General features: G+C 32.4%; 2 protein-coding genes across 5 annotated transcripts in view; both read left to right on the top strand.

The window, feature by feature from the left end:
- LOC134247981 (uncharacterized) overlaps positions 1-23760 on the top strand; it is a 171785-nt gene that overhangs the window by 21287 nt on the left and 126738 nt on the right. The window contains exons 2-3 of one of the 4 annotated variants that reach the window (XM_062730394.1): positions 771-1164; positions 1352-1688. The exons of 1 other annotated variant lie outside the window; for it this stretch is intronic. In XM_062730394.1, the coding sequence (XP_062586378.1) occupies positions 771-1164; position 1352 (395 nt within the window). In that variant the 3' untranslated portion in view covers positions 1353-1688. Of the gene's footprint in view, positions 1-185; positions 525-770; positions 1977-23760 lie in introns of those variants that run through there. 2 more of the 4 variants (XM_062730396.1, XM_062730392.1) reach the window with 2 other exon arrangements.
- Positions 10768-23760, top strand: part of LOC134247986 (uncharacterized) — a 132583-nt gene continuing 119590 nt past the window's right edge. Inside the window, exon 1 of the mRNA XM_062730403.1 lies at positions 10768-11092. Within this exon, the coding sequence (XP_062586387.1) occupies positions 10918-11092 (175 nt within the window). The 5' untranslated portion in view covers positions 10768-10917. The remainder of the gene's footprint in view (positions 11093-23760) is intronic.

Genomic DNA, 23760 nt, shown 5'->3' with positions numbered 1-23760 from the left:
AATTACGTCAATGTCAATTTTATTTCCTCGAGCTGTTCAATGATGAAAAACATACTTCCTATATCAGTTGGTTTGATCAGTTATTAATTCCGGATCTAAAATGAAATCTCTTCACTTGCTATGGTTCTGCATATTTCTTGCTGCAACACAATCAAAGTTGCTTACAACAGATAAGAAATCAGTGGTTTGTGCCAACCAGTCATCGGGCCAAGAAATGATCAATTTGAGACAACAGTTGAATCAAGAAACTACAATAAGGTTATCCCTCACGAGACAAGTGTATTCTTTGGTGGATGATATGACTACAATGAAAAGACAGATGGAGAAAATGGAAGCCAAAGTACAAGAAATGGAAAAGAAAGAGAATGCTCTTCAACTTGCAAATCAAAAATTGCAGACACAACTACATGAGAATCTGATGAACAACTCGATTGGTGAAAATTCCGAGCAAATTAGAAAAATACAAAATGATCTCTTCAATTTCACATCAACCTTAGACGCTATTTACAATGGAACGTATAATGGTTTGTATGATCTTAACGAAACATAAATTCTTAATTTAAAGTTATTTTAAGGTCAAATGTGAAAAAACATATGTCATCAAATCTTCCTGAAGAATAAGATTATAATTCTTCATTGAAGACAATCATAGGAAGACTTTGTTTGAGATTATTATCACATTGATTTAATTTTGTTATACTGTTTTTTTTTATCTTACCAAGTAGTACATGTAACCGACAGACCCTATAATGTATGTTCATCTTCTGCAGAGAAAAGAGCAGTTGTATTCAATGCAGCCATCAGCAACACGTTAAATTTTCAATTCAACACTCCGGTCAATGTTGTGTACGACTCAGTTTTATATCAAACTGGCAACGCCTACAATCCACGAAATGGTTTCTTCACGGCGCCCTCTGGTGGACTTTATATCTTTTCGTGGTCAACTTTGGTTGCACCAAATAAAATATTTGATGCAGAACTTTTAGTAAACGGTCAACGAAAGGGCTTAGGAAACTGTAATAATGAGGGCAATCCTAGTTACGGAAACTGTGCTAATACCATACCTATTGTTCTAAAATTCAAAGACGAAGTCAATATTCGTACAAATACGGCAAATTATATTCATGGAAATCATTGGTCAAGCTTCAAAGGATGGAAAGTTTGGTAAACCAGTTTAAATTTTTTTTATCAATTATACATTGGATATCTAACATTTTACTGACTGAGCATGGCAAGTAAAAAAAATGGATGAAGAATGTATGTCAGTCTTTGTCTGGCTTTAAGATGTACAATAAATATTTTTAAAATCTTGTTTTCAAGATTCAGATTGTATAGAACCTTTCACTTATAGAAGGAGACACAATAGTATTAACTTGTTTGTCCTGTGTCTGTTCAGTTCTTTTTCCTCAGAAAATCGTGTCTTTGCGATATCCTCAGATTAACTTTAAATATGTGCTTTGTTGCAAATAAATTTAAAGGTGTTAATTATCTTGTTTCAAAGTCATATCATGAAATCTTAATGACCAATTGGAATATGTCCTGACGTGTATGATCTTGACTGAAAGTTCAGTAAATTGTTGATGACTTATTATTTATGTTTTATTAGCTGGATTCAACGTACGTCATGTCTAAAAAAAATCATGGTCTTGTCCTAAAGTTCATGTAGGTATGATAATGAATACAACTTTGAAAGGGAGACAGCCCTTTTTGTGTCAAGGGAAAATCTATAATTGTATAATTTTTCATTGCATGAGACATGTATTTTTCTAATATCTGATTTTAATAACAAACTTATCTTCTTTATTTTCTTTTCTTCATTATATTTTCTTTTCATTATACCTACCAAAGATTATTTCATTAGCGGAAAGAAATTTGAGGTAATATGAAACTAAACATAATACCTTTCAGGCACTAAGGTAAACGCTGAAAAATTTCATGCACAAATATTTCACTTTGTGAAAAATTCAGAAGTATTATTCCTAAAGGTATCTCACAGCTTCCACATGTAATCTAATATTGTGACTGAATACTGATAGATTGGTAACACATGTTAAGGTACTACTTGTGCAAATAGACTTTTAAACCGGAGTTGAGTTGAAACAAAGGCCTCTGAATTTCTATCAATAAGCCGTTGTACGACTGATCATAGTGATATATAAACCCCCTTTATATATGAATATACCAGGTATGCAACGAATTTAACCCTTTCGCCTATTTGGGCTGAATTTGAGGAGTAAAATGACAGTGCCCAACCTTTAACGCGCAGAACTGTGTCCAAAATAGATTTACTTGTATTCCATCGCTTCAAATGTTTCAAAACCACCGAAAGATAGATATAATCAACCATGAATTTCCACTTAAAAAAAAATTCTGCCACTGGCCACGGCCATGCGCTGACGTCACATAAACAACAGATCTACACTAAATTCAAAGCCATCATTTTTCTAACGCAATAACATCTAAAAAAAGTGTTTTAAACAGTTTAAAAAATCAAAAGAAATAGTTAAATTATATTAAGTATAAAATTTCTCTACGAATCTTGTTTTTTCGTATAATCCGTTATGACGACAGATATACCCCCCCCCCCCTCTTTCACTGTTATATAAACAGAAACTTTAATCTCGTCCCAAATCTTATTTTAAGAAGAAATTAACCCATTGTCCCTGTAAAATGTAATTAAAGGGTAGCTAAATAAATTTGAGGTACAGATTCTTGGACATTCCTGGTTTTACTTGTATGATTATTCTGTAGCCAACCCACATCTTTCATGGTAACCTAAAAGCTTTAATGGTAATCTAAAATTATTGTTGAGTTTACATTGAAATAAAAATTAAATTTCTTATGTGTGGATGCTCCTCCATTCCACTTATTTGTTCATCCCGAGCAAAGGCATATTTAAGCATGCAGGCCAAGGAATTCATATCGTTCTCTTTTTAAACAAGAGAAATGCAAGAAAGAGAGAGAGAGAGATTAAATATAAGATGATCTCGATTATGTTTTCTAATCAAATATCGTCACAAAATGCTTGTGTGGACGGGTTGATGTCGAGAATTTATGTAATTTCAAGCTTGACCCCACAAGGGGTTCATTGTAGACTCATTGGTGAAAACTTATGGTTGATATAATGACATATTTTACGCAAACTTTGGCGGAAACTTGGATATTGTGTGTATCTATGCACCCAGACCTTGTTCAAAATATATCAAATCAAAAGAAATCTACCAATGGAAAGAAACATACCTACTAAAATGTGTTTAAAACAATTCTAAGTAGACCAGTCTATAAAAAAATGAACTCCACAATCTTTTGGTAATGCTAGACAGTATTTGTATATGTATAACCTGGTAACTAAATGAAAATTAGATACAGTGCCAAATTATGCTTAAATGAATTTTATTAGAGGCACAATTTCAGGAACAAATAATTAACAAGCACTACGAGCTACGTTTTGACGTCGTCAATCATATGGTGCTCTGACAGCTGATTTGTTAGATTCGTTTACCTGAGAGAAAAATATCATTTATAGAGATATTTCATTGACATTTTTATGCATACTGTAGATTCCTTATTTTTGGCGAGTACTTATTATCGCGAATGAGCTCTTCAACGTCAAATCGCGGAAATAATAATTCTCGAATGGACAGTTGGTCAAGAGATTTAACATAGATTTCAGCACCATAAGAATTAAGGCGAGTAATCTTATTTCGTGTGTGGTGCTTCTCGCGAAGGTACACTATAATTAATTCCACGCGTATATTTAGGAATCTACAGTAACATCGACTTATATCTTGCCCAGTCAAGATGAAATATCACATTTGTTGCAATAGCTATCTTGACATGACGAGATAACTTATCGTGCATCATGAATAAAAGAGCTATCGCAAAAATATTATTGCTTATCTTCACTGGACAAGATATAAAGTCGGCGTTTGTCGACAAACAAGAAAGTTATCATGTCTTGACGAGATAGTTATCTTGACTTGGTATGATATGCTATGTTACAAAAAAGAATATGTGAATGACATAAATATGCCACCATAGAATTCCAAAATTCCAAAATGGCAGCATTGTTTTCGTTGTGGATCTGTACTTTTCTTGTCGCAAAAACATCTCTGCCCCTTACAACAGCTCTTCAACGTCAAATCGCGGAAATAATAATTCTCGAATGGACAGTTGGTCAAGAGATTTAACATAGATTTTAGCACCATAAGAATAAAGGCGAGTAATCTTATTTCGTGTGTGGTGCTTCTCGCGAAGGTACACTATAATTAATTCCACGCGTATATTTAGGAATCTACAGTAACATCGACTTATATCTTGCCCAGTCAAGATGAAATATCACATTTGTTGCAATAGCTATCTTGACATGACGAGATAACTTATCGTGCATCATGAATAAAAGAGCTATCGCAAAAATATTATTGCTTATCTTCACTGGACAAGATATAAAGTCGGCGTTTGTCGACAAACAAGAAAGTTATCATGTCTTGACGAGATAGTTATCTTGACTTGGTATGATATGCTATGTTACAAAAAAGAATATGTGAATGACATAAATATGCCACCATAGATTTCAAATTCCAAAATGGCAGCATTGTTTTCGTTGTGGATCTGTACTTTTCTTGTCGCAAAAACATCTCTGCCCCTTACAACAGCTCTTCAACGTCAAATCGCGGAAATAATAATTCTCGAATGGACAGTTGGTCAAGAGATTTAACATAGATTTCAGCACCATAAGAATAAAGGCGAGTAATCTTATTTCGTGTGTGGTGCTTCTCGCGAAGGTACACTATAATTAATTCCACGCGTATATTTAGGAATCTACAGTAACATCGACTTATATCTTGCCCAGTCAAGATGAAATATCACATTTGTTGCAATAGCTATCTTGACATGACGAGATAACTTATCGTGCATCATGAATAAAAGAGCTATCGCAAAAATATTATTGCTTATCTTCACTGGACAAGATATAAAGTCGGCGTTTGTCGACAAACAAGAAAGTTATCATGTCTTGACGAGATAGTTATCTTGACTTGGTATGATATGCTATGTTACAAAAAAGAATATGTGAATGACATAAATATGCCACCATAGATTTCAAATTCCAAAATGGCAGCATTGTTTTCGTTGTGGATCTGTACTTTTCTTGTCGCAAAAACATCTCTGCCCCTTACAACAGACCAGACATCTAGATCCAGTGATAGTTGTCTTAGCTATTAGCCAACCAGTCATCGCACCAAGAAATGAACAATTTGAGACAGCAGTTGAATCAAGAAACTACAATAAGGTTATCGCTGATGTACGGAAACGTATAACCGCCTCGTGTTGTTGTATTAGAACACGATATTATGATATAAAAATTTTGTCAAATACAATTAATTCAAGTTTTGGCGATTTAATTATGACAACAATCTCTGATGAATAATACTTTTCTGATATATTATAGACGACTTATACACTTTGAAATATCCAAGTTGAATTCCTAAATGTTGCACTTAATTAATGTGTAAAAATTATGTCGCTAAAATTAAATATCGCAGAAATTAGTGCAATATAACATATATGAAGTCTTCGTTTAGACGACTCGATTTAATCAAAGATGATAATTCAACAAAATTAGAACGTCTTGTAACATCAGATTTATTAATAATAACTTTTGTATTAAATTGATGAGTGTGTGCTTTTTAAGGACCCGACCCACTCTTTGAAAACCGTAGCTACGGGCTTGATTTTTATTCTCCGAAATTGATTTAATTGAAAATAAAAATCTAAAATTAAACACTGTCGCAATGATGAATAAAAAAAATAATAAATTTTTAGTTTTTACAGTTTTTACAGTGTTATAATTGTTTGTATATTGTTTATGTATGTGCTTTTTAAATGTACTCAAAGAACAACTTCATAATATATAAATATATGTTTGTATAAATTATAACATAAATTTGAATTTATAAAATAAATCAAAGCACGAATGGGGGAAAAATTGTGTCTGTGACAGCACTAACTAATGAGCTTGTATGTAATTTTTAGAGAGAGAGAGAGAGAGAGGACAAAATACAAACCATTTTGTTCATTTATCAATCTACACATCCTGTTAAAAAATACATAAGAGTATGTGCAGAGGTGCACCCGATTTTTTTCAAATTGAATTATCAAATAAAATATACAACTGACTCTTGGAATTTTCGATAGTTTGGGGTCAAATTTAATAATGCATGTCATCACATTAGACGAAAATATTTAATGCTTTTATTTCTGCATTTTTCCAAGCTAAGAACATGATTAAAGATTTTGATATCTTAGTTTGAATAGTAGACAGGTATTACCAAATATAGTGACTGTCCTTTGAAGCAACATTCATGAGATTTATTATTAAGGGAAGAGCCTGCAAGAATACTATAACTATTTGAAATATTTTATTTAAATCAGACAACGCAGCACAGTTAAGGTTACAAAAAGGAGGCGGAGCCTAATTTGTACGGGAAAACTTGACTATGACATCATACAGAATATACGTCATACAATATTTCTTTAAAATACCACAAAATGAGTATATCTGCTAATTTAACCAGTAAGAAATCATCAAACTACATAAAAACTTACTACAGCTTGTTGTTTTGTCGTTAGTTAAATCCCACATAACAAGTTATTAACAAGTCACTGATCGCAATACACTTGTCAATATGACGTCATTTCTTACAACGTGACGTAGTTTGTATGCAGTGAGAGACAGATCAAGTAATATTTTCTCAACAAAATATGTATTCTCTAATTAAATAAAATATTATTTACAGATATTCTATGGGACAATAACTTGAATTTAATGTCTTCTTCACTATTTTATGAATATATTTTCTGTACATTACGTATTTAATTGACACTGCCGTATATATGTATGCAAGTACATCGGAGGGTAATGTTGGGGGTCTTAATAAATCGATCTAGTGCAAGGGCATACACTCTGTGGATCAAAGTAAGCTTTTTACATTTCAACTATAGAACTATTAAGGTATCTGAAAAGTGCTGCGATCCTGATGAAATCTTAAAAACAATTTAATTATATCAATATTTCATGCCGCTGATCAGCAAAAAATATAGCATTCGGTCATACAAGTATAATTTTAACAATGAAATTGCAGAATTTAAACAGGATCGTAGCACTTTTTAGAAACTACAATGCGTGTTGAAAATAATTATATATTAAACTTGGAAATTTAACTTGGTTATGCCCTTGCACTAGTGATATTTATATGTAACATCAATACTTCAAGTCAATGTGCTAAAATCGCGTGACTGCCACATCACGTGACTAGTCTAAATATAAAATATACTCGTCCTCGATATGAAGTTATTAAGCATAATTACAATTATCCGATATAAATAATGTACTAAAAATAATCGCCATCCCGATTGCGAATACATTTTTAAATACAAAATTTAGTCGATATTTCCATTGCGCACCTTAACTGTACTGCGATCCATTCGGTGTAAAAAATTAAGGATGAAATTCATTTTCTCCTTGTATGTCCTCATCTTAATGTACAAAGACTTGAACTCATAAATATTCGTAAAATTAAATGTAAAAATATTCAGTCTATCTTAGGATAATCAATGTTATTGGCTCATGAATAATGAAGACCCTGGTATCCTTAGATCAGTTGTAATATAATGTACCTTTTCCCGCAGTTTCTTGCCTTATACTATGATTTTATTATAACATATACAATACATTTATGTATATTGAGTATATCTCATATACGTTTTTATTAATTGCTCTCATTATCATGAATGTCCTATAAATTGGATCCTCCTCCTTCTTTGTTTGTAAATCTATTTTGCTTCTTCGGGGGCCCAAATTGGACTTATAAAATCTTGTATCTTGTATAAATCTTTTGTTGCATGTCGTTTAAATTTTGTTGAATTTTGCTCTTTGATTAAATCGAGTCGTCTAAGCAAAGTCTTCATATATAGTATATTGCACTAATTTCTGCGATATTTAATTTAAGCGGCATAATGTTTACACATTAAATTCGTGCGACATTTAGAAATTCAACTTGAATATATCAAAGTGTATAAGTCGTCTAAAACTTGTCAGAAAAGTATTATTCATCAGAGATTGTTGTCATAATTAAATTGCAAAACCTTGAAGTAATTGTATTTTGCAACATTTTTATATCATCAAATCGTGTTCTAAAACAACAACACGAGGCGGTTATACGTTTCCGTACTGATGAGACACGTGTATTCCTTGGTGGATGATATGATAACAGTGAAAAAAAAACATGGCGATAATGGAAACCAAAATAGAAAAAATGGAAAAGAAAGAATATGATTTTCAAATTGCAAATCAAAGATTGCAGAAGAAACAAGATCATATTTGATGAACAATATCACTGATGACACGTCAGCTCAAATTAGAAAAATACAGAACAATTTCCTTAATTTGACATCAGTCTTAAACGCTGTTTTAAATGACACTCAAAAGGGTTTATTCTGCAAACTGTCACTCATAATTTTAAAATGTATAATATAAAGAATTATAGAATTAAAGCTCCTTGAAGAATAGATTTATGAGTAAACCAGTCCTATCCTATGAGAATTTATTTTTTCTCTACAATTATACTAAGAGGCCCAGGGTCCACATCGCTCACATGAGCTAGGAAAAAGCACAAATCAGATCCGAATTAAGTTTACGGAGAGGGGGTCTTGAATTCTAATACTTTCTGAGAATGTATCCATGTTAATACGGCATATAACTTCTTGAGAAAGTTCTTGCGAAAAAAAGATTTTTAAAGATTTTTCAAACATTTTTTTGTATATATTACTTTATAATAATTTGAAATTGACTCCCAATTGCTTCCCACCCTACGCCAAAGGGTACTCATGATTCGAACAAAATTAAATCTTCAATACATGAGGATACTTACCTGTCAATATGACTAATCATAGCTTTTCTGTTATTGGGGTTTTCCCAATAGTTCTTGAGAAGAAGATTTTTAAAGATTTTTTCCTATATATTCCTATGTAAAACTTTTATCGGCTATTGTGGTCCCACCCTACCCCCAGGTATCATGATTTGAACAAAATTGAGTGTACACTACCTGAGGATGATTCAACATGAGTTTCATCTTTTCTGGCCCGGTTGATTTTGAGAAGTCATCACGTTTATCATATAGTTTGCTTGTTAGAATTGACGACGGATTTTTCCGTTATTTCCTGATAATGACAAGGAGCACACGGCGGGTGTGACCGGTCGGCAGGGGATGCTCACTCCTCCATGGCACCTGATCCCACTTCTAATGTTTCGAGGGTCCGTGTTTGCTCTGCTCTTATTTTGTTTTGTTTTATGGACTTTGAGATTGAAGACTGTTCGTTATCTCCATATCTTTCGTTGTAGAAAAAAAATCCAGTCGCTGACCATTATTGTGAAAATGGTTGGTGAACGGGATAAGGATTTTGAAGATAAAATGTACATGTTGGCAAGGAAATACATGTAGAACTGTAGAATTATAATTATTTTTCAAATTGATCTGTTTCGTACAATGTATTGGATTGGCAAATGCACTGACATCTAAGGCAGAAAATAAGCATTAAAGAGATAAAAAGTTTTTGATTGTGACATCATAATATAGAGCAAATCAAAAACTCAACGCTCCGTGAATTTTTTCATACAATAAAACAAAATAAAATAAGACGTCAACATAAAAATAAAGCATTATATGTTTCACGCATGAGTAAATAATTGTAGCTTTCCGAGAGCGCGCAAATGGTTGGACTTTCCCAAGGCAAACATTTTGTTGCGTGATTCTTGAAAAAGACGTTAATGGTATTCTATCAACTAAACGTTGTTATAAACGTGATGACTTTAACTTTTCAATCGTCAACTTCCCTTACTTGTGCAGCAATATACATTCGTCACCCTGCAAATGGGGTTTATATATCTCTCAGTTAATTCGATATGCAAGAGCATGCTCTACCTACGAACAATTAAATTTTCATACTTATTGTAAGTCCGAAATTTACAAAATGAAATGGCAACGGATTTTCCGTATTTTCCGATCATAACAAGCAGCAAATGGTGGGTGTGACCAGTCGACAGGGGATACTCACCCCTCCATGGGACCTGATACCACCTCTGAAGTTTCGGAGGTTCTTCTTTGCTCTGCTCCTACTTTGTTTTATTTAATGGACTTTTGAGCTTGAATTATTCTCGATATCTCCATTTATGTCATTTAGTTTTTTGAACTTGACTACAATTTTTATTTTCAACGTTTTGATCAAAGGTTGTTTGTATAATATGTCCTTAATTGAAGATCATGCAGCCCATCAGAATATCGACTCAGCAGACATAAGCACTTAAGGCAATGTGACGTGCTCTACTAATCCCTTTTCCGGTAGCATTTCAGTTTATTTAAAACAAACAAGGATGCTTTCTGTCACAAATGCATTTATAATCACTTATCATGTAGGTACTTAAACCGTTTTAAGTACTTTTAAGTACTTTTTATTGCCGCTCTTTCTGATGTAAATAGCTTTCTAAAAATAAACAGTCTTCACTTATGGAAGGAAAGAAATTGGATATATTTGTATGAATAATATAACTATATCATACTTAAAGAAGAGCTTCATAACGGAGAAGAATATTTCTTTGTGTATCATTGGCTATTTCGAAATTTAAATTAGCAGCAATGATTCCCCATTGGTTCTCCATACTGCTTGCCACAGCAACAGCGCACTCTCTTACAACGGATACGAAATCTGAAATTCCAACATCAGTGGTTTGTACCAACCAGACATCGGACCAAGAAATGAACAATTTGAGACAACAGTTGAATCAAGAAACTACAATAAGGTTATCGCTTACCAGACAAATGTATTCCTTGGTGGATGATATGATAACAATGAAAAAAAAAGATGGCAAAAATGGAAGCCAAAGTACAAGAAATGGAGAAGAAAAATAACGAAGGTGATCAGTATTTGAAGTTGAACAGTACTGGGGATCAGACTTCAACGCAGATAAGTCAGATACAGAGAGATCTTCTTAATTTGACTTTAACCGTGGACACCGTTTGCAGTGATACTTCCTTAGGTTTGTGTTACTCCAACCTTATTGTTGTTTAACCATTAAATATTGAAAGTTTATATTTTAACCAATAATTCACCAAAACTCTGAGAATTTTTCTTGAGTATTAATATAATTTGCCAATCTAAGGATGAAACAATATATCCATACAAACGTAGGAGAGGGGGTATTATTCCAATTATTTTGGCGATATTTACACTATAAATCTTTAGTTTACCATAGAAAACATAGCTACTTTATGTGTGTGCACTCATAATCAATCATACTTGTGATCTTTTACGTGTTAAAATTTTTTTTGAATGGCAGTGCCCTGTCTATCCAAACATGTTTCAAACTTGTCTAAGCCATGTTTTTTTTTTACATAAATCGCGAAATGTTTTCTCTGCGACTTATACCTATTTGAAAATGAGAAAATTAAGATTACTCATAAAATCATGCATTCAGAAATATTGTTTTATTTCAGTCTTTGGCATTTTTAAATTCCCCATCGGTCATCATAATAAACTTACACATAATCGTTTTTGTAATTTTAGTGTATTCATTCAGAAACATTCTTTCATCTATTTTGTCTTTCACATCTTTAAATATTCTATTAATTGCAATTGTAACCCTTGTACCTTAATTATGCTTTGTCTCCTTGCAGACAAAAGAGCCGTTGTATTTAATGCAGCCATCAGCAAAACATTAATTCTAGAACGCAACACTCCAGTCAATGTTGTATATGACACAGTTATATATCAAAATGGCAACGCATACAATCCAGTCAATGGTTTCTTCACCGCGCCCACTGATGGTCTTTATGTGTTTTCTTGGGCAACATTGGTTGCAGCTCGTAAGATATTTGATGCAGAACTTTTGGTTAACGGCCAAAGAAAGGGTTTAGGAAACTGTAACAATGAAGCCAACCCTGGATACGAAAACTGTGCAAATACCATTCCTGTTGTTCTAAAGTATGGAGACGAAGTCAACATACGTACAACTACTGCAAACTATGCCCATGAGAATCATTGGTCAAGCTTCAAAGGGTGAAAAGTTTAGTAAAATATTTTTCAATTTTTTGAATGACGGATTTAGATACGTTCTGATTTTGAATATAATACATGTTTATTTTATTGAGCATTGTCAGTGAAAATGTTCTGGAGATAAAAAGATACATTTATTAGTCATTATTTATCTTTTGTACATCTTGTACATTTTTTAAATCTGTTTTTATCATTCAGACTATATAAAACGTTTCACTTTACTATGAAGGAGTCACATTTGCATTGGCCTTTTCGTCCTTGTTATAAAAAAAAATCTTTAAAAACTTATTTGTTAGACCTTTTAAAATGAACCTCAAAATTATTCATTCCGGAATTATCTCATCCACTCAACAACTTTTTTTTAATGTCAGAAATGCCTTCAATCTTATTCAACACTGAATATTTCCGACAAAAAACAATTTCGACGTAGCTATCGACGCATTTTTTAACCCGAATAGGGAGAGGGCAAACAAACTTTATTTTAAATACGGCCTTAAGGGAATTTTTTTTACACTACTGGACATCTTTAAAAAAATATATATACACTTAATTATGAAAAGGAAAGGTCACACAGACACTTGACAGAGACTAACTTCTTAAAGAATAAACTACATCAAACCCCACACAAGAATCTCTCTTAACATATACATGTAAATAAAACAAAACCCCCTTGCTCTGCTGGGGAGAGTTGTTCATCTGGGGAGAGTTTCTCTCGTGGAGGCGTTTTCACGTCGCTCTTACCTTGTTGACATTAGACGCGTCTTTTGAGGTTACGACATAATAGAGATAAGGAAGGTTTTTGCTTGGCACGTCACATATAATTTAGAATAGAACATTTCACGGCACAAAATTTCTCTCTGAGCATGCTGAATAACAATACTGAATACCTCGAAAGAAGAAAATTTGATATTTTTCTTTTAAAAACCCTTACGCCACGAAATATAGTTCCTCACTAAATATAAATCATAGGGTTTTCATTAAATATACTTTAATTAAAATAATAGAAGCTAAAGTCATTGTTAAAACTAAAACATTTTGTAGAATTCTTTAATTAGTGGTCAAGGTAAAATGGATTTTTTCCATATAATAAAACAATCATCCAGATATCTTTTCCAGTTTCTCTTAAGATATTAGCAAAATTCTGCATCAAAATGTTCATAAGCTTTTTCATATAGTGCTTCTTTTAGGTATCCAAGGGTAAGTGTTGCATATGTAGGGGCCATTTTGGTACCCATGGCTGTACCTTTCACTTGATGAAAATATTTTTCATTGAAAGTAAACACATTGTTCTTTAAAACTAATTCGGTGGCTTCCAGTAAAAATTCTTTTGTAAACCGGTTGTCAATTTCATTTCTGTAATTTTCAATCCAAAAATTTAAAGCCTTGATTCCTAAGGTACTGGTTATATTGGTGTACAGATTTACTACATCTAAAGTTACAAGTTGTGTATTAAAATCGACCTGTTTAGGTAGATGTCGTAAAAAATCTAAATCATCCCGGACAAAACTTTTAACCTTGAAACGGGGACCACATTGAGAGCTAAAATTCGGGTGCATAAAGAGCATATTCAAGTTCCTGAGTACCGTAAGATCAAACTCAGCGAACACATTGATAGATTTGGACAAGGACAATTTAAAGTGTTCCCTTTTTACAAACTTTTTCAAGACAATATAACTGAAAGAAGAGAAAAAGAGAAATACTTCATTCAAAAATTTAATCCCAGTCTTAACAGTTTGATTTAATTTGATTTCTGACAAAACTTCCACACAGAGTGTAACCTTTCGATGTTTTCCGGCTAAGAGTATAAACACATGTCGGATTTGGTTTCAAAGGTGTGAACATTCTGCAAGCATATACTTGCTTGCTGTCAGATTCAATTATAGATAATGATTTTTAAAGTATTAATAGTTTTTTAAGACATTGCAGTCAAAATAAAGTATGCATGTGTGAAACGTCTGAAGATGTAATGAAAGCGCTAACGTTTTAATCTTTGTTGCCTTTTTTAATTTTAATTTTACCTATATATATATATATATAGCTATATTTATTATAAATCAGTCATGAAAAATTCAAATCAAAATGATTCATACTTTTCAGAATATCAAATTATATACAAAGTGCAATTAATTAAGGTAGTCGCCGAACCTAAAAAACGTCAAATGACGAATATGCTCCGCCATACTCTTGAACGCTTCCCCCTTCGTTTCATTAACAAATATTTAAGATTTACAACAAATTCGCATATATCAATATTTCTCTTTTTAAAGAATTATCTGCACCCATTATACACCCACTCTATATAACATTTAGTCCTCTGTCAAAATTCTTTGAATAGTACCATAAGACAAGCTAAAAGTTTCTCATATCGCTGTAACTGTCTATAACCGTCTCTATTTTTGGACAACGTCAGACACCATTGAACGTTTCCGCCCGACCTCCCTTTTTCGGCCTTTCTATCCTTTGCTAATCATTTAGTGACCCATGTCCCACTAAAAATCGCCGAAATTATCTATAAACAAGTGTCTTATTTGCATTACCTCCTTTGTGTGTCTTATTAATTATCATAACTGTTTCTACGGGCGATTTCCCCAAATTGAAGCAAAAATGCATCACAGCTCTTTTCAGCGGTTATTCTCCATTTCGACCTTTCCTTTGTTTAAAACAACAGAATAAAACAACAATGTTTTTGATCAAGGAGCAATGAAGTCATTTTATTTTTAACTTATAATTAAGAATAAAAATTGTCGAAAAATTTTGTCTATTAAAATATTGGGCCATTAGAGTTTTTTAAAATGCTTTTTCAGTTGTTTGTCTTTTCTCATTTTTACAATTTACACTTTAAAACCCGACGTTTAGTCGTGACGCGTTAAATTTGGGACACACTTAACGCACTTTGAAATTTTTTTTCAAAGTGCGTTAAGATGTACATAAACATTTTTACCATGATGACATTTAACGCACTTTGAAAATATTAAATATATTGTCACAGTGACATTACTTGTGGATCAACCCTCGTAAATGCATAAATACATCATCATCAAGTAGTGCAGATTCGAGTCGGACTAAATCATAGGCTATACCTAATATTAAAATATTTTCTTCAAAGCAATAATCATCCATGTTAGCCATATAGATAATTAAATATCCCTATACATGTATTTTAGAAACAATTCTGGATAACATGTGGTCATTTGACTATAGGGTGGTGCCACAATATGAGGTTAGATTTATTTTTATATGAGAATTAGGGAACATATGAGACATAATAATGTCTTAGAAATCTGAAGAACAGCAAGGTGTCTCAAGTGAGTCTCCTAATTTAAATTGCACACTTTCATCCTCCTGCAGATTGTTAACATCTTATTTGGCATACGTTTTAAGTAGAAATTAATTTTATTCATATAAATTTCCATGTGTTTTTACACACTAAAGAGTAATACTTAAGATATATTTGCGCTTTCATATCAAGTGCTATTCTTAGAACAACATTGAGTCTTTTTAATTCTTCTTTTTAAAGAAACATTTCCGTGTTGTTTGGACTACTTTCATGGCGAACATTTTCTTGTTGAACTGACAAGTAAGCATTCAAAGAATTGTACCTGTTACAATGAGTTTACATTTAAAACAAAGGTTCTTAACACATACCGGTAGTTGTGGCCACTAAGTTGAATTATGACATCTTTCTTCATATTTTGGGAATTTATTTATGCACTACTAATACCCATGGATGCACAGTACTGCAGTTGTATTGTGTACTTCATAACGACAAAGTACTACAAGTGTCAGTTAAACTGTGTATAGCCAAAGAATGTTTTGATTATGGAGATTACATGGACCAGTTTTCAAGTGATAGCAAGGCTAAATTTAAAAGATATTAAGATTTTGTTTTTATTTTTAGTGAGTCTCACCCGGCTTAATACAAACACAAACCCTTAATCAACAGAATCAGTAGGTCTTCCGTTGTAAACTGCAGACATTAAATAGAAACCTACGAAAAAACAAGAAGGTCCTACACTGAAAATTAGGGACCTAAAAAGGAAAACTATGAATAACAAGGAGGTCGTACGTAGAAGACGCAGGACCTTAATAATTATAAAAAAAAACAATACTCGAGTAATGCTTTATTCAGATTAGGTAATCAATTAATACACGATTTATTTCCCACTGGACCTTATAAATTTGAAAAAGCATACATAAAATGATTCAATCAAAATAAAAGATGTAATGATTAGTTCATTAGCTTAATATTAAAAATGAAATGTACTGAAGAGCTACATGTAAATGAGACAACATGTGTTTAAATATATAATTCAGAAGATACTGTTTAAAATAATCATTACATGATGGAAAAATACAGACACATTACAAACGTTTGATATTTCTTCTACAAATAGATTAAATGATGACAATTTTACATAAAACGGTAGGTTATCATATAAATGTTAAACTGAATATTGATGAGAGATTATAAATAGAATTGCTTGATTCCTCTAAAAACAAGGATTATAATTGACTTCTACACACAGGAATAGAATTCGGGGCTATGTAAAACAAAAGGGGTCCTACACATGTATATTTATTCAGTGCTCAAATCATATTTATTGTACAAGAAAGTTTGTAACGTGACTATGCCTAATTGAAACACATTCTAGATTTTCAAATGATATCGATTTTGATTGGTTCGTGAGGTTGTGTATAAAATTAATTCTAGCAGCCTGCTTCTAGAATTTACGGATTCATTCAATGTTAGTCTTTAATATATTACCCCAAACTGTAAAACAATAGTAAAATGAAGGCGAAATAAATACGTTATATAGAAGAGTTTTCCGGTACTTCCTAATTTAGAAAGGCATTTTTTTTTAAATGTCATGGTTTTAAAAATGCCATGGCTGAAAGATGGGGTTTGTTTACAAAGAATCTACCTCCTCGATTAATTTACGGATTTCTCCTTCGTTGGACCTCGTATTGTCAACTGATCTGATTCTTCCTTTATATCGATCTTTTATCGTCGAAAACCTCTGTGGAAATTCGCCGAGAAAATCCTCAAAGGACATCTTATTTTCCTGTAGTATGTCATCTCCTGTAAATATGATAAACATTTTCTCCTTCGGACAAACGCCAGGACACTTCTCTATGTCTTTGATTAATTTTTCAATATCCTTTGTTAGTCTGTCTAAACGCAAAACTAGAAATACAGCATTTGGTGTACCCTGTTTTCTCATCATATTCCGAAGTTGGCCTCTTTTTAACGTGCAGAAACCAGGGGTGTCCAGGACGCTTATGTCACGTCCAAACCTTTCTTTCGTTCTCACCTTACAATCTGTTGTTATACCTCTTCCAGAAAATCCAACTTCGAAGTAGCTTTCGCCGAGTAGATTATTTGCCAAGCTACTTTTCCCGCTACCAATTTGTCCAAGTATGATTATTTTAACATCCCGAATGGAACATCCTGGAATTTAATATTTACAGCTACATGAATTGTGTGCACGAGAAAGTATTACTGATTTAAAATTAGATAAAAAAAAATAATCAATCCATTCTTTCTAAATTAATTAGAACCAATATTTCAAAGCCATTTGTGCAAAAAAAAAATTCTTACGCAACGTATTTTTTTAACATGTGCAACAAACCATAAAAGACATCATAGACACATGAAACATTATTATACCCACTTTTTAAGGCAAAGGCACATATTTGAAGTATCAAATGTCTATTTTATCTGCGTATCTGCGATCAAAAGTCAATGTCGCAATGATAAGAGAAAAAAATGTATAACCTGCATGATTATGGTTTTTAACCAGCTAAAGTTACATTCATTAAATCTTAAAATAACAAATAAAGATTTTAAAGTAATGTCAGTGATTAAACAAAAATCATAGTTAGTCTTTCAAAGAAACCTTTTACTTATGCCTAAGTAATAATGTATTAAGAAACATTACCTTTTGGTTTTTTGTGGGAAAAATCATTATTTTTCGATGCCATATCTTAAAATTACAAAACAAAACGTATATCAACATTTTATGCAACAGAAGATAGAGATAGAGATAATGAAACTTGAGATACATTTCAATATGATTTAAAATTAAAATTTGAAAGAAAAGGATTACTCCACCAGACATTAAATTAAAGGGTTCCATCAGTGAGATTGAAAGTTCTTTAATTTTAATTTGAAAAAATGTTTGAACAACTACTGCTGAGGCCCTTTAAAAGTACCTGGAATTCATATTGAATCAAGGTAGACATTGCATATAAAAATTACTAATTATAAAAAAAATGCTTTCCGTTTATTAAATATGCAAACGTCTTTAAGGATACAATACAAATGAAACGGTTTTCAATTCATACATATTATACAAATATTAAAAAAAAACTAGTAAATCTTGCCAATATGTATATATAAATTATATTAATCTTTAGCTTCATTCTTGGATTTGCACTTACGGACACAATTGAGCGTATAAAACTAATGCCTCACCTGCTTTTTTTTTTTACGAAAGGGCCCACAGGAAAAGCTAGTATACCATAGATGTTGAACGGGAAAAATTCTGGAGTAAATGTTACCTGCAATAAAGTGTTAGAATTGCAGACATATCTTATACATTCATATACAGATTACCCGTCGTACAAAGTAAAAATAAAAGATTTAGTAAGTACATTTCAGTCTTTGCTATATTGGAAAATACAAGTCTTTTAAAGTTTTTCGTTTTAAATAAGCAACCATTGTGAAAATATATTTAAGGTAATATACATTTTTTTCTTCATTTTATAACTTTTATTGATAACAAGGTTATCTATATGTCGTAAGACCAATAAATTTGTTGACTTCAGTCATTGCATTATGCATGGATTTGTCTCTTACTAGATTAAGAATTTAATTCTTTTAATTTCTGAAGATAAGAATATGACTGTGACAAACTTAAGATAAAGCTATGCAACTGCTCGAACTGCTCGAACAGTTTTTTTTTACCTTGACCTTCCCTTTGACTTAACTTTTCTTAAAGTTGAGTTTAGCTCATTTGTAAAGAAACCATTCAAGATTTTATAAACTTTATATGCTGATACAATGGAATAACGGCTATTCAACTGTAATAAAATGTTTGACCTTGAGCTTTCCTTTGACCTTGACCATTTTACTTAAACTAAATTTTTGAGGAAACATATTGGGATAACGAACATTATTTAAGATCAAAAATCCATAAAACAATACAAAACTGGAGCAGAGCAAACAAGAGCTTCAAAACATTAGATTTAGACGTGGGCTTAGGTGTCATGGAGGAGTGAGCATCCGCTGCAGACTGGACACCCGTCATGTGCCCCTTGTCATGATCGGGAAATAACCGAAAAATCAGCTGTCAATTTAGTGTATAAATAATGGAACAACAATTAATTTTAATATGTTAGCATTTGACTCAATGATCAATTAACATATTGTATTTGCTGACAAGGTCATTGTATCGAACATAGAACTTACGAAATGATGACGTTAAACGAGAATGCTGATATTCTTGTTTCAACAACTAGTTTGTCAATAATTTACCTTGTTTTAGAAATTGTTCATTTGTATAGAATGCTCTTGCGAATTGAATCAACTGAGATACATTAACTCCATATACAGGTGATGAAGGTATATTGCATCATAATTAATGGAAGTTGACGATAGAAAAGTTCAAATCATCAAGAGCTTGGTTCAAGTAAGATATCCAAAAATGAAACAGATCTTTCAAACTCTGTGGTATCTTTTATTTCAAGCTCACTAGAATATATTATATCGAAATAAGAATGGAAATTACAATTTAAATGTCGAGTGAGACGGCAAAAGCTGAAGTAAAAATTTTACTGATTTTTCACAATAGAAGGACTGAGGTTGTGCACAGCGGTTTTTGTTTTTCGATTTCTCTATTCAAAATGGTGCTTTATAGGGGGTCAAAAATTAGAACGCCTAAAAAGCGAAAATTTACACATATTTTGCTTTTTGTCTTCTAAACTACAAATATTTTGTTAAAACATATAGAACAAAATTTGTACATAATTACAAGATCTTTCAATTAAAATTTCGAAAAAAGGGCTGATCCATAAATTAAGGGATCTAGAGGGGCCAAAAGTTTTTTCCAGATATCTGAAAAAGTATTGAGAATTTGTAATACTCCAAAGAAGCATAGTTGTTCAAAATTTCAAGCTTATTCTATTGAAGTCGTCAAAATGAGTCAGGCAACGTCATTTCCGGTCAAAACGGAAGTCGTCATAAAATGCATATTTTTGCCATTCTTGACAAGTTTTTGGGTAAAATATGTCACTGGAAGCATAAAACTTAATTTTCCGTCTGTAGACATCACTTCCGGTCAAACCGGAAGTAGCCAAAATAGCTTAATTTCTAAGGTTTTGATGCAAAATTGAAATTATAAAGTGACTGGAGACAACTTAGCTCATTGCTTTCTTTTGTTGACGTCACTTCCGGTCAAAACAGGACGGAAGACCTACTTGTTGCTTTGTAACGAGCTTTGCTCTAGTTGTTTTTATATTTGGATACTTCAATAGAGCTTGAATGTGGATTTGGTATTGAAATTATTGTCAGCAACTGCATGTATTAATTATTCTAATATCCATTAAAATCATAGTTTTAAGTACCATTGAAATAAATAGTTCAATTGGTATTGAAATGCTCTCTTAACCACTATTGAAATAATTCTTTCAATAATGGTCGTATTTCAATAGTGAATGCATACCATGTTTGTAATTGAAATGGACTCTCAACCACTATTGAAAGAATTATTTCAATACAGTTCGTATTTCAATAGTGGTTGCATGCTTTTACAGTTAATAAAATGTACTCTCAACCACTATTGAAACGATTATATCAATATATAGTGGTCGTATTTCAATAGTGGTTGAAACCTAAGGTCATTATTGAAATGCACTCTCAACCACTATTTATATAATTCTTTCAATAGTGGTTGTATTTCAATAGTGGTTATTACCTATGTTTGTTATTGAAATGCACTCTCAACCACTATTGATATAATTATTTCAATAATGGTCGTTATTGCAATAGTGGTTGCAACAAATGTTAGCTTGTCGGCTGTTCCTATTGAAAATAAATTTGTCCTCTTCCTTGTGTCTACAATCGCGTTTAACTTCTTTGAATTTTTTTCCAACAGCCTACACCTTCAATGGTTATTCAATTTATTCACTGAAAATGTCATTTCTGACATTTACTGATTCAATTTACAAAATCAGATTCATGATGCATGAGCAATTGAATGCGAAGTATAGATGGTTTAATTCTCGCTAATTTCAAACGCTTTATTTTTCTCCATGTGACGAAGAACGTACCTGAAGAACATTATATCCCTTGAAAAGAACATAATTTTTCATTTAAGAAAAAAAATTGCCTTTACGAAAGCAATTCAGTGTCATGTTTGGGAGGGTATTAAAGGTTTCTGGAAAGTTGGCACGGTTTACTACCACACTAACTATCTAGTCATTTCTTAAAACTACTTTAACATGACGTCAACATTGAATTTGGTATCAATTAACTGAAAATTTAAATTGTAGAGAATACTTCTCAAAGTTTATGCTTATTTTATCTTAAGATTTAAACTGACGCTTTAAACGTGAGGGTATACTTATGATATTGAAATATAAAACCATATTTTTAAAGTTCTCTACATTGAAAATTAGTGTACTGTATTCATTGTCTCCGATTTAAATACCGTGTTTGAAGAATTTATAATGTGTGTTTGAAAGAGTCTTGCGCAAGTGCAGAAGAAGGATTTGGGTTAGAAAGAACGAGATATACATTTTGTCCCTGATTTCGGGGGTCTTTCAGAATGATGCAACAGTTCATCCATAAAAAAATTGTCGTTATCCATGCCACAAATTCTTAAAAATTAATGCTTTTTAATGTTAATGTTGTCACCCTTACAAACTAATGTGATGAAACAGAACACTATTTATAAAGACTTGGCAGCTTTTTCAATTAAAGCCTTCACACCTGAGACATTTGATTAAACAAAACTTACCTGTAAGAATTAAAATTATGAAGAAGCTCGATTTATAAAATTTTATGAGTCATGATTTGTCAACAGTCATATCATCTTATCAAGGTGACATTGCATCTTTTAAAAAAGAAAATCTGAATAAAGAGATGAGCTGTGTTCAGTTTTTTTATCAATCAAATCTCCATCTTTCTTTACAGAAAACGTTTGAAAAGATTACCATTTTACTTTCACTACCTTTCACGCCGATATTTTTTATATCTTATTAGATCACCTGAGCAGTAAGGTAATTAAACAGATATTTTTTTAGAAATCAAACTATATCCGCTCTGTACACTAGTTCTCATTATGTCCCCAGGTGTACAATCGTCATGGTTAACTTTCAGAATCTCGACATGAAACTAAGTTTCAATTCTAACAGGGATCTATATATCGGCGGAAGTGTGGCGTATTAAATCACTCCCTTCGCTTCTAATACTAAGTACAGAGCAGCAAATTTAATATTATTTTTTTAAACAATCAGAGACTTAAATCATTTTTGAATAACTAAAAAAATAACTAATTGCTAAATTTTTAACTTAAATCTTTTGAAAAAAGAGTTATTGTTTTAAACAAACTGCAATATGTAAGTTTAAATAAGAACCGTTCACGGTAGCTCAGTCGGTAGAGCGCTCGCTCCGTGATCGGGAGGTCGTGAGTTCGTATCTCGGCCGCGACTGACCCAGTCGATAAAATGGGTAGCAACTGTTCCTTCGCCCTGCACTCGGCACTTTGAAGTGAATGTTGCGGGTCCTTCGGATGAGACCTTAAAAACCGAGGCCCCGTGTCAGCGGCAGGCGTTGGCACGAAAAAGATCCCTCACTGCTCAATAGCCCTGAGTGCCGAGTAAAAGTCAAAATTTGAAGCCCTTCACCGGCATACGGTGACGTCTCCATATGAGTGAAAAATTCTTGAGAGGGACGTTAAACAATATACAATCAATCAATCAATCTAAAATTAGATTAGTGTTGACTATTTCACATTTTAAATTAAGAAAAAAATTAACAATCGAAGCACATTAAAATAATGACTATCCCCTAAAATTTTTCGAAAAGTAGAAAAAAAAAATTCGATTAGCTCATATTTTTTGTAGTTGATTTTTTATCTTTATTTGGAAGTATCATCCAATAGACCCTATAAAAAGATTATTTTGCAAAAAGATTAAAAAAAATGAATATTTTAAAATCGAAGTAGGCTGTTTAGCATTGGCAACAAAAGTATTTTATTCCTAAGGTCAAGGTTAAGGTCAAGGTTTATTGTTTTAAACAAACTGCAATATGTAAGTTTTTTGAAAGTTTTTGTTCTAAAATAAGAACCGTTCACGGTAGCTCAGTCGGTAGAGCGCTCGCTCCGTGATCGGGAGGTCGTGAGTTCGTATCTCGGCCGCGACTGACCCAGTCGATAAAATGGGTAGCAACTGTTCCTTCGCCCTGCACTCGGCACTTTGAAGTGAATGTTGCGGGTCCTTCGGATGAGACCTTAAAAACCGAGGCCCCGTGTCAGCGGCAGGCGTTGGTACGATAAAGATCCCTCACTGCTCAATAGCCCTGAGTGCCGAGTAAGTGGTGGTGTTTCCATATGAGTGAAAAATTCTTGAGAGGGACATTAAACAATATAC

The sequence above is a fragment of the Saccostrea cucullata genome, unplaced genomic scaffold, assembly GCF_032062105.1.
Source record: "Saccostrea cucullata isolate Sc308-1 unplaced genomic scaffold, CSIRO_AGI_Scuc_v1 ctg448, whole genome shotgun sequence".
Classification (NCBI taxonomy): Eukaryota; Metazoa; Mollusca; class Bivalvia; order Ostreida; family Ostreidae; genus Saccostrea; species Saccostrea cuccullata.
Note: the sequence above shows the minus strand (reverse complement) of the source record. Positions and strands in the feature narration are given on the sequence as shown.